Raw genomic sequence first — 15,471 nt, forward strand, 5'->3', positions numbered from 1 at the left:
ACGCGTCCGAGGCTGGCCTGTGCACCTCCAGTCTATTTTCAGTGCTCATTTTTCAAGAGTTAAGCATAAGCAACTACCGAGGAAAGTCGTGTTTCTCTCTTCCCAAAAACACATTCAGCTCCCCTGTGGCAGAGGGCAAACAACTAAGCAGGAGCGAGACTACGGCTCCCCGGAGGTCTCGGGTACTCCCAGGAGCACACCGCTACAGACCACAGGATACTCCTCCCGCAAGCTCTCAAGTGCTGACTGGGGCACTACACATTTTCAACACATGCGTGCAAGTGCTGTGGAATACTGTTTTAGCTAGGCAAAGATGCATTACATTTGTTTATGCTACAGAATATTACTTTTAGCTGGGTAAAGGTGCGTTACATTTGTTTATGATGCATTTGTATAACGATGTAAGGTCATGCTTTTGATTATGCTACATTTGTTCAATTGTGTAAAGATGGGTTGCATTTGTCTCAGCTTGCCTGCATAAGGCACATGATTGGCCTAATAAAGAGCTGAACGGCCAGCATGCTACACAGTAGAGGGCTAGGCAAGGCTGGTGGGCAGAGAATAAATAGGAGAAATCTAGGTTTGGAAATGAGGAACAAAAAGAGGAGAAAATGAGAGAGGTGCCTGGGGCTAGAAGCCAACACTAGAAGAAGTGAAATTAAGGTATTTGGAAGAAAAGGTAAAAAGCCCAAGGCAAAGTTAAGAGTTAGCCAATTCAAAACTAAGTCTCTGTATACACACACACACACACACACACACAGAGAGAGAGAGAGAGAGAGAGGAGAGAGAGAGAGAGAATTTAACCGAGTCAGGTTTTGGGGGCATACCCATTAATCCCAGGTGGATCTGTGACTTTGAGGCCAGCCTGGTCTACAAAAGCTAGTTCCAAGACAGGCTCCAAAGCTACAGAGAAACTTCATCTTGAAAAACCAAACCAAACCAACAACAACAAAAAACAAACAGAAACAAAAATAAAAAAAAAAAAAAACAATCTTATCATTTCCAGAAAAAGCAGTTTGGTGGTGCCAGGCTTTTATCCCAGGATAAAAGCAAGTGGATCTCTGTGAGATTGAGGCCACTACAGAGTTCCAGGACAGCCAGGACTATAAAGAGAATCCCTATCTCAAAAACAAATAAACAATAATATTTTTTTTTAATAGTTGGGTAGTGGTGGCACACGCCTTTAATCCCAGCACTTGGGAGGCAGAGGCACGTGGATCTCTGTGTGTTCAACACACATTCCAGGATAAGCCAGGGCGGTTACAAAAGGAAACCCTGTCTCAAAAAAAGCCAAAACTAATTTTACAAAGCAGTTTCTTAAATCAACTAAACATAAGTGCTACTCATAGTGCAGGTAGAAGGCCAGCAGCAACACATCACAGACACGGAGAGCAACACGGGCTCTCCGTGCCTTGGTGCTGCTTCCCAGCCATGCTTCCTAACAGCACACACTCTGTGAGTCAGACATGTGGAACTCCGGTTCTGTTAAAGTGGCAGCTTATACTGAATGATGAACTAGAAAGAACAAGAAAAATGGCTATGTGACCCTGAACAGACCTTTCAATACTGACTTCCCATTTTTGTCTGAATTTGCCATATGAATTCTTGGTGGCATCCAAAGCCAAAATAAATCATGGCAAATCTGGTCACCCCTGCATCACTATGAAATTAACCTTACCTTATAATGGGAACTATGGCACTTCCTGGGGAATTCTGCTGAAACTATTGTAAGTGAGCACTAGCTTTATTACAACACACACCTATACCTCCAACCCCTACCTTATCCCCTCCCCACCCCCACAATCTTAAACTTAATTCAGAAATGCCCAGACTAATATAAACACTTCCGTTGCCATGGATATTTTTCATGATGAAAAAATATTTTTTTAAACTGCTATTTACTAGTTTTGGGAAAACCCATTAAAAATGTAAACTTTATTAACACACACACAAGCAATACACTACCTCTGTGATACAGAAATGCATCTAGCAGAAAGCCTGGGCGGGGGTGCTCACCTGTCGAAGTCGTCGTCCTCCAGCTCGTCAGCGTTTGCCCAGTCCTCGTCTTCCTCTAGGTCGACCATCATCGCCAGCATCTGAGGAACTAAGGTCAAGAACTAATCTGTAGATCAAGACCGAACTTTCACTTTAAATGAGACTGACTTTCTCCAAGGGAACACATTTCCAGCCAGCCCTCCATAAACACAGGTTTCACATGCTCGTGTGTAAGCAAACTCAGTCGGGAACGTTCATGATGAGCTGGCGAGACAGCGGGGGAGGTGTTGGCCCGGAACCACACACTGTGGAGCGGTGACAGTGTGGTGTCCAGCAGTGCTTTAGGTGAGAGGACGCGAAGGGGCTTTCCATCAGCTGTCCCACGTGGGCGCCCAGTGCCTGTGAGTGCTGCAAATCACTTTCGTGACTACCACGGTACAACAGCATGCGTCCCCAAAATAGGTTTTGTTTTGCCCTCCAATTTTAACTTTTAGCAATAACTGTTTTAATGATTCTTTTATTTGTTTTTTTTTGTTGTTGTTGTTTGTTCTTGTTGTTTTCTTTTTCAAGACGGGGTTTCTCTGTAGCTTTGGAGCCTGTCCTGATTCTAGTTCAGGCTGGCCTTGAACTCACAGAGATCCACCTGCCTCTGCCCCCAAGTGTTGGGAATTAAAGGCGTGAGCCATCACTGCGGGGCTAATTCTTTTATTTTTTTAAGAGGCTGTAAGGATAATCAAACTGTCCTCCAAACTTCCCCAGTTCACAAGACAGAAGTTGAAGAGACTTGTCCTCCTAGCTCCCTCCTTTTCCATCATCATCAACTCTTAAGACATACTTCATAATCATTCTTGTTTGTATTGACTTAGCAGCGCTAAGCCAGAATCTTGTCTTATAAATTTCCATCTCTAGAAATTAAAGCTTTTTTGTTTGTTTAGCTTATGGTTTTGCTGATGTTGAGAGAGGGTCTCAGGTAGACCAGGTAGGCGTGCAATATGCTAGTTTTGAACCTTGTCTTTTGATGGTTGATCAAAATTTTTTCTTAGAATTTGCAAATATAGCAATGTCTGTATTTCTGGCTTGTAACTAAATCTTACTCCCATTAAACATTTACTTATAAAACCTATCTATATTTAGGCCTTTCATCAACCCTGAACTTTTTTTTAAAGCATATCTGGGGTTGAGATTTTTCTTCTACAAATACAGTTGTCCCAGTACCCCCAATGAATTATCTCCCAGGTCAGATCTGCTTCCATGTGAGCCACATACTCTGCTCTTCCTATCCCACCCATTGGTGCCTATACCTCCACCAATAAATCCTACGTTCAACTCAAGCCCAATGGATCAAAGACCTCAGTATAAAATCAACCACACTGACCCTCATAAAAGAGAAAGTGGGAAGTACACTTGAATGCATTGGCACAGAAGACTACTTCCTAAATATAACACCAGTAGCACAGAGTAGACACTGAGAGAAACAATTAATAAATGGATGGGAACTCCTGAAACTGAGAAGCTTCTGTAAAGTCAAGGACAGGGTCAACAAGACAAAACAGCAGCCTACCGAAAGGTATACCAACCCCACATTGGACATCTCCAAAATATACAAGGAACTCAAGAAACTTGATGTCAAAAGGAGAAATAATAGTAGTAATAATAGTAATAATAGTAATAATAATAATAATAATAATAAAGGGGTGGTACAGACCAAAACATAGAACTCAATAGACAAATCTCAAATGGCTGAAAGACACTTAAGGAAATGCTCAACATCCTTAGCCATCAGAGAAATGCAAATCAAAACAACTCTGAGGTTCCATCTTACACCTGTCAGAATGGCCAAGATCAAAAACACTGATGACAGTTTATGTTGGAAAGGATGTGGGGTAAGGGGAACACTTCTGCATTGCTGGTGGGAGTGCAAACTTGTACTGCCGCTTTGGAAATCAGTATGTCAATTTCTCAGAAAATTAGAAATCAATCTACCTCAAGACTTAGCAATATCGCTGGTGGGAAAGATTCTCAATCATACCACAAGGACATGTGCTCAACTATGTTCATAGCAGCATTATTTTTAATAACTAGAACCTGGAATCAACCTAAATGCCCCTTAAATGAAGAATGGATAAGGAAAATGTGGTACATTTACACGATGGCGTACTACACAGCAGAATAATGAGATCTTGAAATTTGCAGTCAAATGGATGGATCTAGAAAAAAACATTTTGAGTGAGGTAACCTAAACCCAGGAAGACAAATATATATGTACACATTCGTAAGTGGCTTTTAGACATAAAGCAAAGAAAGCCAGCCTACAATTCACAATCCCAGAGAACCTAGACAACAATGAGGACACTAAGAGACACATATATAGATCTAAATACGAAGGAGAAAAAGATAAGATCTCCTGAGTAAATTGGGAGCATGGGGGTCATGGGTGAGGGCAGAAGGGAGGGAGGAGAAAGGGAGTGGAGCAGAGAAAAATGCATAGCATTTAAAGTGAAAAAAAAAAACTCCTATATGTTCATCTAAACCATTAGGCTACTCAGGACTGTGTTCCCCCAATCAGGTCTACTAGCACAGGCTATTAGAATTCTGACTGCAGTGTTCAGAATGACCTGAGGACAGTACATCTTGAAATGGTGACCAACTGGTTCTCATCCACTAACGGATTATCTCTAATTGTGTTTAGTGTTCTCACAGCAGTGACCTTAGATCAGTTCAAACACCACATAACAACCTGAGTATGTTACTGTCCCCTTTGTCTGGAATTGTCAATACAAACGCTAACAGTGAGGTTCTTTCCTTGTTCCTACAAGTTTTTAAAACTCATCACCCAGTGTAGAAACTGCAAATGTCTCGGGTAGTCACTTCCTAATAAGTCTAGCTCAAACACCTACTAGTTTATAAAGAAAGGACCAGGCTCTCTCTAGCATAATTATGGACACGTGTGCCTCTCCTGTGAGGCTGTGTGTGAGCAAAGCCATGCTAAGGGCACAGGCAGCCCTCCCTGATCCGTGTGCTGTGGTCCTGCCTTCCAGCTTGCTGTCATTCCTGCCCTTTCTGCACTGCCTCTCACTCGAGCAGCTGGAGATGATTTGAGAATGCCAGTTTTAATTCTAATACCAGGATTCAGGGATCTGCAAAGTCCTAAAGGCAGATCCACAAGATTAGGTTCATGCAAACATGGACAGAATACTCCCCAGATCCATCTAATCCTCAACACAGTCTCATATTCTGAGAAACCACACAAACCCTAGCAAATTTACTCAACATTTTTTCCTCGTTACTGAAGTATTTGGAGAGTTTTGACTTACTAGTCTGTGCAACAATATTGGTATGCTTTCTTAACATGGCAGCTGCGGTCTCAGACAGGGTCACAATCACTTCGAGGGCAAGTTGGCGCTGCATATTGTTGAGGTTGGTGTCTCCACACAACTACGAAGACAAATTTGACACATTCAGTAGTTCAGACAATCACTCACGTCTGCCAACACTTACTGAGGGTTTAACTTGCCTTCAGACTCAGCTGTAGCGTTGCTTCTAAATGAGGACGCAAATACTTTGGAACAGTGTCCGCAATCTCCACCAGAGACTTGAGGACCGAGTCATCATTCTGGTAGCACGAGTCATTGACAGCCTACAACGACAGGACAGAAAGAAAGCATGGCGAAGGGACGCCCCATTAGGCAAACACAAATATTCCACCTGGAGTCAAAAGGATAGCTTTTCAAGAATGTTAGGCACATTCACAAAATAGGCTGAAGCCCAACTCATGGGAAAAAGCAAACAAAATCACAAGAAAACAGCACCTTCACTGTGTAAAAAGGCTTAACAACAGTAAGACACTGGTTGAGACTTGTGGAGTTTTCTCAAGACCAAAACCACAACACTAGCACTACCCCGTTACAGTCTAGCAACCCTACCACTAGACATGCATGTGTATGCGTGTGTGTGCATGTATGTATATGTATATATAAAGAAATTAAGCATCAGTGTGATTAAGGCACGGTCCACAGTCCTAGCACAGTGGAGAGGCAGGAGGATAAAGAGTTTGAGGCCAGCCACAGCTACAGAGACCTCATCTTTCAACACCAACAAGCTACGGGAGGACTGTGCCTGAGGAGAGATGCCTAGGGCCCCCTGCAGTGCACCAGCACCTCCAGCCTCAACCAGTCAGTATGCAGATGGCTGTCTGCACTGCATGGTTACTGTAGCCTACTCAACAGCGAGGGCTGAGACCGTCACTTCCGCAGCATGAATGAAACTGAACGCAGTAACAGTGAAGGCTGAAGATGTAGCTCAGTGACGAAAGGCACACGCTGTTCAATCCTTGGTACTAGAGCCTGCACTGGGAGTCACAAACACTCGTGACTGCCCCTCGAAGGAACCTGACATCCTCTTCTAGCCTCTGTGAGCACATGCAAAGAAAATTAAATAAAATTAAATAGATTTTAGTCACAACAGTCAGGATGCAGGAGCAGACGGATCTCTGTGAGCTCCAAAGCAGCTGTGGTCCTTGTAGAGCAGTGGTTCTTGACCTGTGGGTGGCAACCCCTTGGGTGAACCCCCACCACACAATATTGACATTAAGATAACAGTAGCAAAATACAGTTATGAAATAGCAATGGAAATAATTTTATGGCTAGGGCTCACTACAGCATGAGGAACTGTCTAAGATGTCGCTACCTTAGGAGGGTTGAGAGCTACTGATGTGGGTGGTTACAGGCCAGCCATGGCTATGTAGTGGACCATATGATGTTATCCTTTACCCACACGCACACACACACATGCACGCACACACACACACACAGCCATGGCTATGTAGTGGACCATATGATGTTATCCTTTACCCACACGCACACACACACATGCACGCACACACACACACAGCCATGGCTATGTAGTGGACCATATGATGTTATCCTTTACCCACACGCACACACACACATGCACGCACACACACACAGCCAGGGCTATGTAGTGGACCATATGATGTTATCCTTTTACCCCCCCCCACACACACCCCGACTCCTGCCTAAAAATAAAGCAAAAAAATAAAAACACTACCTTCTCACTTACATGTGAGAGTGCAGAATAGAAGAGTGGCTGTCAGAGCCTGAAAGCTGTGTAAGAGGTGACAGGGAGAATGGCTCATGCCTGTCACTGGGCAGAAGGATTAAGTTCCAGGTTCTACAGTGTGATGGCAGGGAGACTGTAGCAAACTGATGGCATCTGTTAGTTCAAAACAGCTAGCAAGGAAGATAGATTTTCAAGGTCCCTACTACAGACAGTAATAGTGACCATCAGTGTGCACACGCACGGACGTGGCACACTGCAGCATGAGCATCTGTGTCAAGCTAGGTGAAAAGTAAAACCACTAACAATACAAAACCACAATGAAACCGAAGATGGCCGTGAATTCTTTTCAGTCTGTCTTTTCCTTATCCCGTGTCTTAATCTTTCTCATACACACAAAAGCTAGTTTCTGAAACAATCCAAGTACCCAGGTCAGAGCTGTCTCAGTAGACACTGATGCCAGGTCTGACAAGCCAGGAGAGAAACAGTTCTCCATCTATACTTGGCCTCCACACGCACGGTGTGTATGCACAGACACCAATAACAGCATATGGAAACATTACCATCTGATTTCTAGTTCACTAAAGTTTGGTCCCTGTAATACTCATTCAAATTGTGTATATTTTTTTTTATCTACTATCAATTTCTGCTGAATAATCTTTACTTACTATAAATTCACAGGCTCAAGAAGTAACCTGAAATTTCAGATCACCACAGTAACAATAGCATGCTCCAGCAAAAGCTGATGCTCCTGAAGGTGTCTCCGGTGAAAATCTGGAGGAAGTCACCAAACCCTGTGACTTTGTCATGTGGAAACCTTCGACTTCTCCAAGTCCTAACTCAGCACTCCTCGATCAGAAGGCAATTTCTCCCTAGGAGACAGCTCAAGGTCCTACTCTCCATGTGACCAAGGTCAAGAACAGTAAGGACAGGCGCAGGGCCTCTGGGACTCACAAAATTTTCTCATCATAGATCTCCCGTGATCACAAATGCCGACTATCTCTAAAAATGGGAAATCGCATGATCTGAGCCTAGACTCTAGCAACTTATTTTTAGCTTTCATTGTATCCACAGGTTGAGCCGTTTACAGCCAAAAATAGAGGGGAAACTGTATGTGGTGAACATGCATGAACTCTGCTTTGTCTCCCAAGTGCAGAGACGCAGCAGTGGGGCCACTGCACCCAGCCCAGGCTTCTTACCACTCCTTCCTAAGCAACACAACTGTGGATGCAGCACTTGCTTCCTGCTAGGTATTAGAAGCAACACAGACTTCAAGGACACCAGATTACACAGGGTCACATGCAAATTCAAGAGCATTTAACCTAAAGGACTTTGGTGTCTGCATGGAGTACTATATACACGTAGACTCACATATATGGAGGCCAGAGGTCAACATCGGGCATCTTCCCTTATCACTTCTCACCTTAACTTTTAAGACAGCATTTCTCACTGAGCCAGACTGGTCATCCAGTGAGCCCCACAGCTCCACCTTCTCAGGGACACTGTGGTGCATTTTCCTGGCTGAGCCTTCTGCCCTGGCCCCCTGTCAAGAAATCTTACCAACCATAAAAGTAAAGTGGTGCTTGACTTATCAACATTACTTTTTTGTTTTGGTTTTTCAAGACAGGGCTACTTGGCATTAAGAGTGTTAGCTATCCTGGAACTAGGTTTTGTTGACATGGTTGGCCTTGAACTCATAGAGATCAGCCAGCCCCTGCCTCCCAGGTGCTGGGATTAAAGGTGTGCACCACCAACTCTATCTTTATCTTTTATAGTGCTCTGGGCACTGATCGCAGACTTTTATCTTCTAGGGTAGTTGTGCCTGAGCACTTGCTGGAGAAAAGCATTGCTCTGCATTTGATTTCTTTTTCATATTAGTACAGGCATATATACGGCATTAAGATGTGCACTTGTAGGGTGACACCTATTTGCTAAAATACAGGAGCTTGGTATTGGACAAGACTGAGAATCATAGTGACTTGTGACTGAGGCTGGGGGCAGCCTTAGAACAATCACCTGTCACAGGGAGCTAACAATGCAAACTAATCACAAGCTTGATAGTTTCCGTGCGGCCGAGCCAGCAAACATTCCTTCTGTAGGCCTGTTATTCTCACTTCTTAGGACGGCACTCTGGAAAAGGTGCTCTTTCCACCTTAGCCTCTTGTACGCATAGGCTATCTGGAAACTCAGTAAGGAGAGTTTATACTACCTCCACAACAGAAAATGCTGCAATTATTATGGACTAAAGAAGTCTTTTAGGGGTTGGAGATGTAGTTCATCTAGTGCTTGTCTAGTATGGAGGGAGGCCCCGTCCCATTCTCACTCCTCATACAACCAGTGTAAACTCCAGGAGTCAGGATGATCAGACGTTCAAAGTTATCCTTGACTACTTAGCAAGTAAGAGGCTCATAGAGTCTACCTTGGATTCTCCCTCAAAAAAACCCCGAGGAACAATCAACAACAATCCAAAGGATTTGAGTCTGAGGTAAAGCTAGGCTAGCAGACCCCATTCTCAGAAAACCCTCCAAGGGGCCGGAAAGGCTCAGCAGGTAAGGACTGGATCCCCATGTGTCCTCTGATGCCCACGCCCTTTCGAGGGCAGTGAGCACAGGCACAAGGGGAGCCATCTCCTTGCTCACTGCTGTGTGGCTGATGCCAGCACTTACAGGCAATAAACGCTGACTGAAGAAACGAAGCAACAAACTATACAACTAATGAAGACAATTTCTTGGAAAGCAACACGAGGCAAGATTGTCTGTTTGAAGGTGTTCTCTTACCTGTAAGAACCCAGGTAGCAAGTCTGCAAAGTGTTTGAACAGAGCGACATTATGCTCGTTGGCAAGTATGAAGGCGGCTGTAGCTCTGGCTGACAACGTCCGGATCTAAAGCGGAGGGGTACGAGGTCAGATGAGAACACATGTCAGACTCCAGCTGAACCGTCAGTGAACCCAGCGTTCACATCTTTAAGGTACAAAAGTGAAAATGGGGGTGGGGTGCTGGCAAGATGGCTAAGGGGTAACTGTGCAGCGCAAGCCTGGTCCCCAACACAAAGGTGGAAGGAAAAAAATCAACTCCTCAAAGGTGCCCCTTCTTATTGGCGTGGGCATGCCAACACTCACACACCCATGGGAGGGGGAAGAAAAGTTAATGCAGCCTTTACTGCATTAACTCAGCGCACAGCTTAGACCCAAAGCAGGCAGTGACAGTGGCAGTGAACTCTTTACCGAAGGATGCTCTTGATCTTGCATACACTGAACTAACATCCGCTTGATGACATCCAAATAGTGCTGCTGTTGGTTCCCAAAAATCCCAGGAAAGTTCCTAAAAAGATTCAAATAAGTCTTTAAAACCTCCCACATCTTTGCAGTGTGGACTAAACCCATTAAACCGTGTTAGCCACGCCCTGAGAGTGCCCACACACTCTGTGGGCGCCTTCTCTCGGCACCTAGTGGATGCAAACAGCACGGTGGTTGCGGCTGCACATTCCAGGGCCCTGTGCTTGATCTTCACCCACCTCAGCTACGAGATCTCTAACGTGTTTCCATCTCTGACCACCTCCCAGTCTTGGGGACCCAGGGCATGTGAGCTGTTCTACTTTACATTTTTACTCAATCTGGATAAGGTAAACTCACAACTACAGCAGTCACGTGGCTTCTAGAAGCTGTTGGGGTGTATTTAAACAGCCACGTAACAGCAGAGCAATCAGTCACCAAATGCTGAGCTCCAATCACTGCTTCTCCACACAGTTTATTATAAAACATGACCACAAAGACCCAGGAAACATTTTCCAAGCATTCCCATCAAAGTATCTTCATCAAAGTGCTTTTCTCAAAGTTACAGTTGGTCCTGTGTTGAAATAAGTGAGTGGAAAGACCAGAATTGTCAGACACACAGCTGCCACGTGTGGCACAAGCAGCCACTTCTCCTTCAAGCTTGTTTCTAAACAAATACAACTTAAGAAATTATTTCAACTCTCAAAGCTGCTGGGCTAAAACAAGGAGCTAAAATGTTTTAGGTGTTAATGACATTAAAATCTTAAAAATATTAGGACAAATTATATACCAAAATATGTGAAGGGCAGCTTCCCGGAGTCCCATGCTCTGCGAGCTGACGGAATCAAAGAGGAACTTCAAACCCTCAGGCCACTGGTTGTTGCCATCCTCATCTACAATGCAAAGTCCAGGCATGAAGTGTGCAGCTCAAACTTCAAAACATTGTGTCTGGATCAAAATACATTCTAGTGCAAATGCCCCCGTGCTATTAAGAATCCACTAAAGCAGCCCTCTAACCATGAAAACAGCACTGCAGGTTGAGAGGACAACCGTGCATTTAAAGTTCATGTTGAGAAATCACTGCTTATGCTCAGACGATAGAGAGGCAGGACTTTCATTTGCTTAAGTATTTGGTAGCAAATCCACGCACAAACGCACAGTTAGGCAGAGCCAAACTTGAAATCAAAGTAATTATCACTTTCAATGGAGAGAGCAGCTGACACAGTTGTTTGCTGCAGGCAGGGCCACTATACAGTCCCAGCCTGGCCTCTGTCCTCTGTTAACAGTCATGGGGACAGCATACCCTGTACAGTCTAAGTGCTATGGGGGGCCGTCAATGTTTACTTAACAAGACTGAAAAATACAAATTTTAAGCCAGATCTTGTGGTGCAGGTCTAAAATCCTAACTATTCAGGAGGTTTACAAGTTCACGGTCAGCTTAAGGCTAGTGGAATGTTTTGCCTAGCATGTATGAGGCTGGACGTTGAGAAGAAGACAGAACTGCGCTCCTGTTTCTTCCTTCCATTTGTGGTCCAAGACATTAAATCCTAAGCCCTGATCATCCTAGTAATTACTACTCCTAACAACAATACACAGACAGTAAGACAGGCACAAAGGACAGAACAGCCCACCACACACACACAGTCTTCCCAGGGGGCTTTAGTTGTAGCTCAGTGGTAGAATGATTGTCTGACATGTACAAGGTTGTACTCCAAACTCAGGGGGAAAAACCTTAAAACATTGGCATAGCAACACATGCCTGGAATCCTAGCACCTAGGATACGGAGGCAGTTAGCAAGTTTAAAGCAAGCCCGTGCTACATGAAACCCTGAATCACAAAAACAAAAGTCTACATTGGTACTTTGAAAAGAACTTGCTAAAAGCATTAGAATTAGATTTCATAAACATCTGTCATTTTTGGCTTTAAATGCAGAGTCTATAATCATTCATTTTGGATAGAATAAACAGTTCTTTGGTATCTATACATATTGTAAAATATTACAGTTTGGGGTGGGGGAGGCTCTCACCTGCTGCCCCAGCACTCAGGAAGTGGGGGCAGGACTGGTGGGAATTTGAGGCCTGCCTGGCCTATACAGATCCTGTCTCAAGAGGTGAAAGGAAAGAAGAGAAAAAAGGGCCAGGCATGTTGGCACACACTTGTAACCCAGTACGCAGAAGGGGCAGGGAACTGTGTATTATATGTCAATCTGAGCTACAGGGATCTTGTCTCAAAAAACATACGAACCAACAAACACAACAACAAATACACCTTCCCCCGACTGTGCACACACCTATTAAATTCCTGGCCAATTCTGCAGCAATATCACAGACTTTCTTCCTCATGCTAGATTGTGTCTCCATCTGAATGATCATTAGCAGTTCACTCTTGATGGCAGTCTGGACATCTGATGGCAGAGTTGGATAGACTTCATCAAACGCCGAGGACAAAAGACGCCTTAGGAGAACAGCGGCCATTTGTCTAGCCTATAAATAGATAACACTGTTATTAACCTTATGTCTTACCAGAGAAAACATTTCCGACCCTCTGCCATGGATGGTCTCCCTGTCCCACTTCTACAGTTCATTTCAAGGCACCTTTTCTACAGTCACAATAGTCTATCTAGAAACCCCAACACTCGATTGAGGGTTCAGTGCAACACCCCGCCTAGATACTCTTACTAGAACTATAATCCACCTGTCCAACCTGGCTTTGCTCTATAGTAGCAGCCTTTCCTACCCAGCCTTCTGCTCAGTTTGGAGTACTCACATCACGTAAACTTCATTTAGTCTCTGGTAAAATGTTATGAAATCCATATCTCTATGATTCTCTAGTGTGAGTAAACCCACAGGGTTTACAAAGTTGATTGATCTCATGTGTATGTTCTTAGTTTCACATTTAAAGTCTGTGGAGTGTTTTTTATTTAAGATGGCTTCTGTGGAATATTCCCTGAGTTTAGCAAAGAAAAGCTGAGACAAATGCCACAATCAAGACATGGAGGCTAATTCACAGCTACTGTCTACTCCACAATGTAGGAGTTACTCCACAATGTTAGGTAGCTATCTTGTTAACCAAGCTCACCTTGTGTAGAAGCACTAGCTGTCACCTATTTTGTAGGAAGGGGAGGGGCTATCTTCTACCGTTTTCTAAGTGTGACAAACATGACCAGAAGCATTTATGTGGAGTGTTTTCCAAAGAGGCCTCTGTGACTGCTGTGTAGGCGGGGGGTGTCAATCAATACTTTCCAAGTAAGAGGAATCCAACACTATAAGGATATTACTTTATGGTAGGAAACAATGAAAATTGGGTACTAACCACTCAAGAATAGCAAACTATAAGAGCCCAGTTTAATAGCTCCATTTTACCACAGGGAAAATGCAATAAAATCCAAGTACATCTGGATCTTGTACACTAGATAATTCACTAAGAGTTCCTGCCTAGGCAGATACAGAAGACTGTCATAATTAAAGCTGGCTTGGGCTACAGTGGGAGACTTTTTTTTTTTTTAAAGAAGGTGGGCTGAGAAGAGATGGCTCAGTTGGCAAAGTGCTTGTAAAAAGCCAGGTATTTAACATATGCATATAATCCCAGTACTGGGAAACAGAACCAGAAGAAAGTAACTGGCTCGCTGACCAGGCAGTCTAGCCAAATCATTAAATTCAGGTTCAGTTCTCAAAAGACAGTGAAATAAAATTGTGAAGAGACCCGAAGTCAGCCTCTGGCGTCCAAATGCACATGTACATACAGGAAGACACAATTATTCTAAAGATCCTCCAAATGCACATACTGCAAAGAAAAGGATCCCAAACGCACACGCACACGCACACGCACACGCACACACACACACACACACACACACGCGCGCGCGCGCGTTAAGACAAGGATCTGGGGCGTCTCTTTTTGGGTACCCTTCTCTTTTGTGCTTAAATCTACTCCAAAATGGGCCTTCTAAATGTATATGTATATCAACAGCTGGGTGTGGTGGCACATGCCTTTAATCCCAGCACTGGGAGAAGGGGCGCAGAGGCAGGTCTCTGCATTCGAGGTCAGCCAGGGCTACGGAGACGGCCATATGCATACATTTTATAAATTTACTTTCAAAATACATGGTTAACATTAAAACGCTATGTGAGGGCTGGAGATGGCTCAGCAGTTAACAGCACTTGCTGTTCTTGAGGAAAACCTGGCTCCATTCCGAGCACCCCCATGCTGGTTGGTTCGCAGCAATCCACGGGCACATGTGAGGTGCACAAATATACACGTATACAAAACACTCATGTACACAAAATAAATCTAAAAAACTTCTCCTAAATGCTTTGTGAATAGAACTTTCTTCCTTTATTTGAGATAGTTCAGTGAAAGAAACCAATTTTTATAGCTACAGAAATTATTTGCTGTGTATGTAATGCCAAGCACTTAGGTAGAGACAGGAGGATTGTGAATTCTGCAGGTCAGCCTGGGGTACACCGATCCCCATTTCAAATTGAAATAAAAATTTAAAAAAGTAATTATGCATAAAGCTACTAACTTTCATCTACCTTAAAAATATCTATGTTGTAAAAAGGAAATTCTCATATTTAGTAACAAATAGTTAAAATTCTTGTTAGGACTCTGACCATAACCTAACACTACCATTTATTTCATGAGAATTATTTTCAAACCAAATATTAAAGTGTTACCTCCTCAGCAGCTGTTGTATTTCTGATGGCTTGTAAGAGGAACGTGATCTTGGATTGGCCTGGGATATTCTCATAGGTTTCCTGCACGAGACAATGCAAGGTTGGAATATAATGTCAGAACCCAATGAGCAAGTCAGTGAGGAAGTAAAGACTGGGTGCAGACGGTCGGCTGATGCTGAGCTTCTCGTGACAAAACGCGTTCTCTAGACAGGTGAGCAGGAGCTCTCCACTCACCTCTTTATTTTGTGTGTCTTCAAAATTTACGTCTTCTGGTCAACAAAAACTGACATCCCACAATCATAAAAAAAAAAAAAAAATTGTCAAGTCTGGACCTAGAAGGCAACTTAGAAGTTAGAGCACAGACTGTTCTTACAGAGGACCTGGGTTTGATTATCAGCATGTACACTGTAGGCCTCCACAGTCAAGTCCAGTTCCAGGAGATCCAACATCC

General features: G+C 43.7%; 1 protein-coding gene across 1 annotated transcript in view; it reads right to left on the reverse strand.

Annotated features, from left to right (window-relative positions):
- Ipo5 (importin 5) overlaps positions 1 to 15,471 on the reverse strand; it is a 38,365-nt gene that overhangs the window by 16,934 nt on the left and 5,960 nt on the right. Inside the window, exons 2-9 of the mRNA XM_038310147.2 lie at positions 15,021 to 15,101; positions 12,635 to 12,827; positions 11,134 to 11,236; positions 10,296 to 10,392; positions 9,849 to 9,953; positions 5,510 to 5,632; positions 5,310 to 5,430; positions 2,017 to 2,104 (exon numbers count right to left, since the gene is read on the reverse strand). Of these exons, the coding sequence (XP_038166075.1) occupies positions 2,017 to 2,104; positions 5,310 to 5,430; positions 5,510 to 5,632; positions 9,849 to 9,953; positions 10,296 to 10,392; positions 11,134 to 11,236; positions 12,635 to 12,827; positions 15,021 to 15,101 (911 nt within the window). The remainder of the gene's footprint in view (positions 1 to 2,016; positions 2,105 to 5,309; positions 5,431 to 5,509; positions 5,633 to 9,848; positions 9,954 to 10,295; positions 10,393 to 11,133; positions 11,237 to 12,634; positions 12,828 to 15,020; positions 15,102 to 15,471) is intronic.

The sequence above is a fragment of the Arvicola amphibius genome, chromosome 13 (genome assembly GCF_903992535.2).
Source record: "Arvicola amphibius chromosome 13, mArvAmp1.2, whole genome shotgun sequence".
Classification (NCBI taxonomy): domain Eukaryota; kingdom Metazoa; phylum Chordata; class Mammalia; order Rodentia; family Cricetidae; genus Arvicola; species Arvicola amphibius.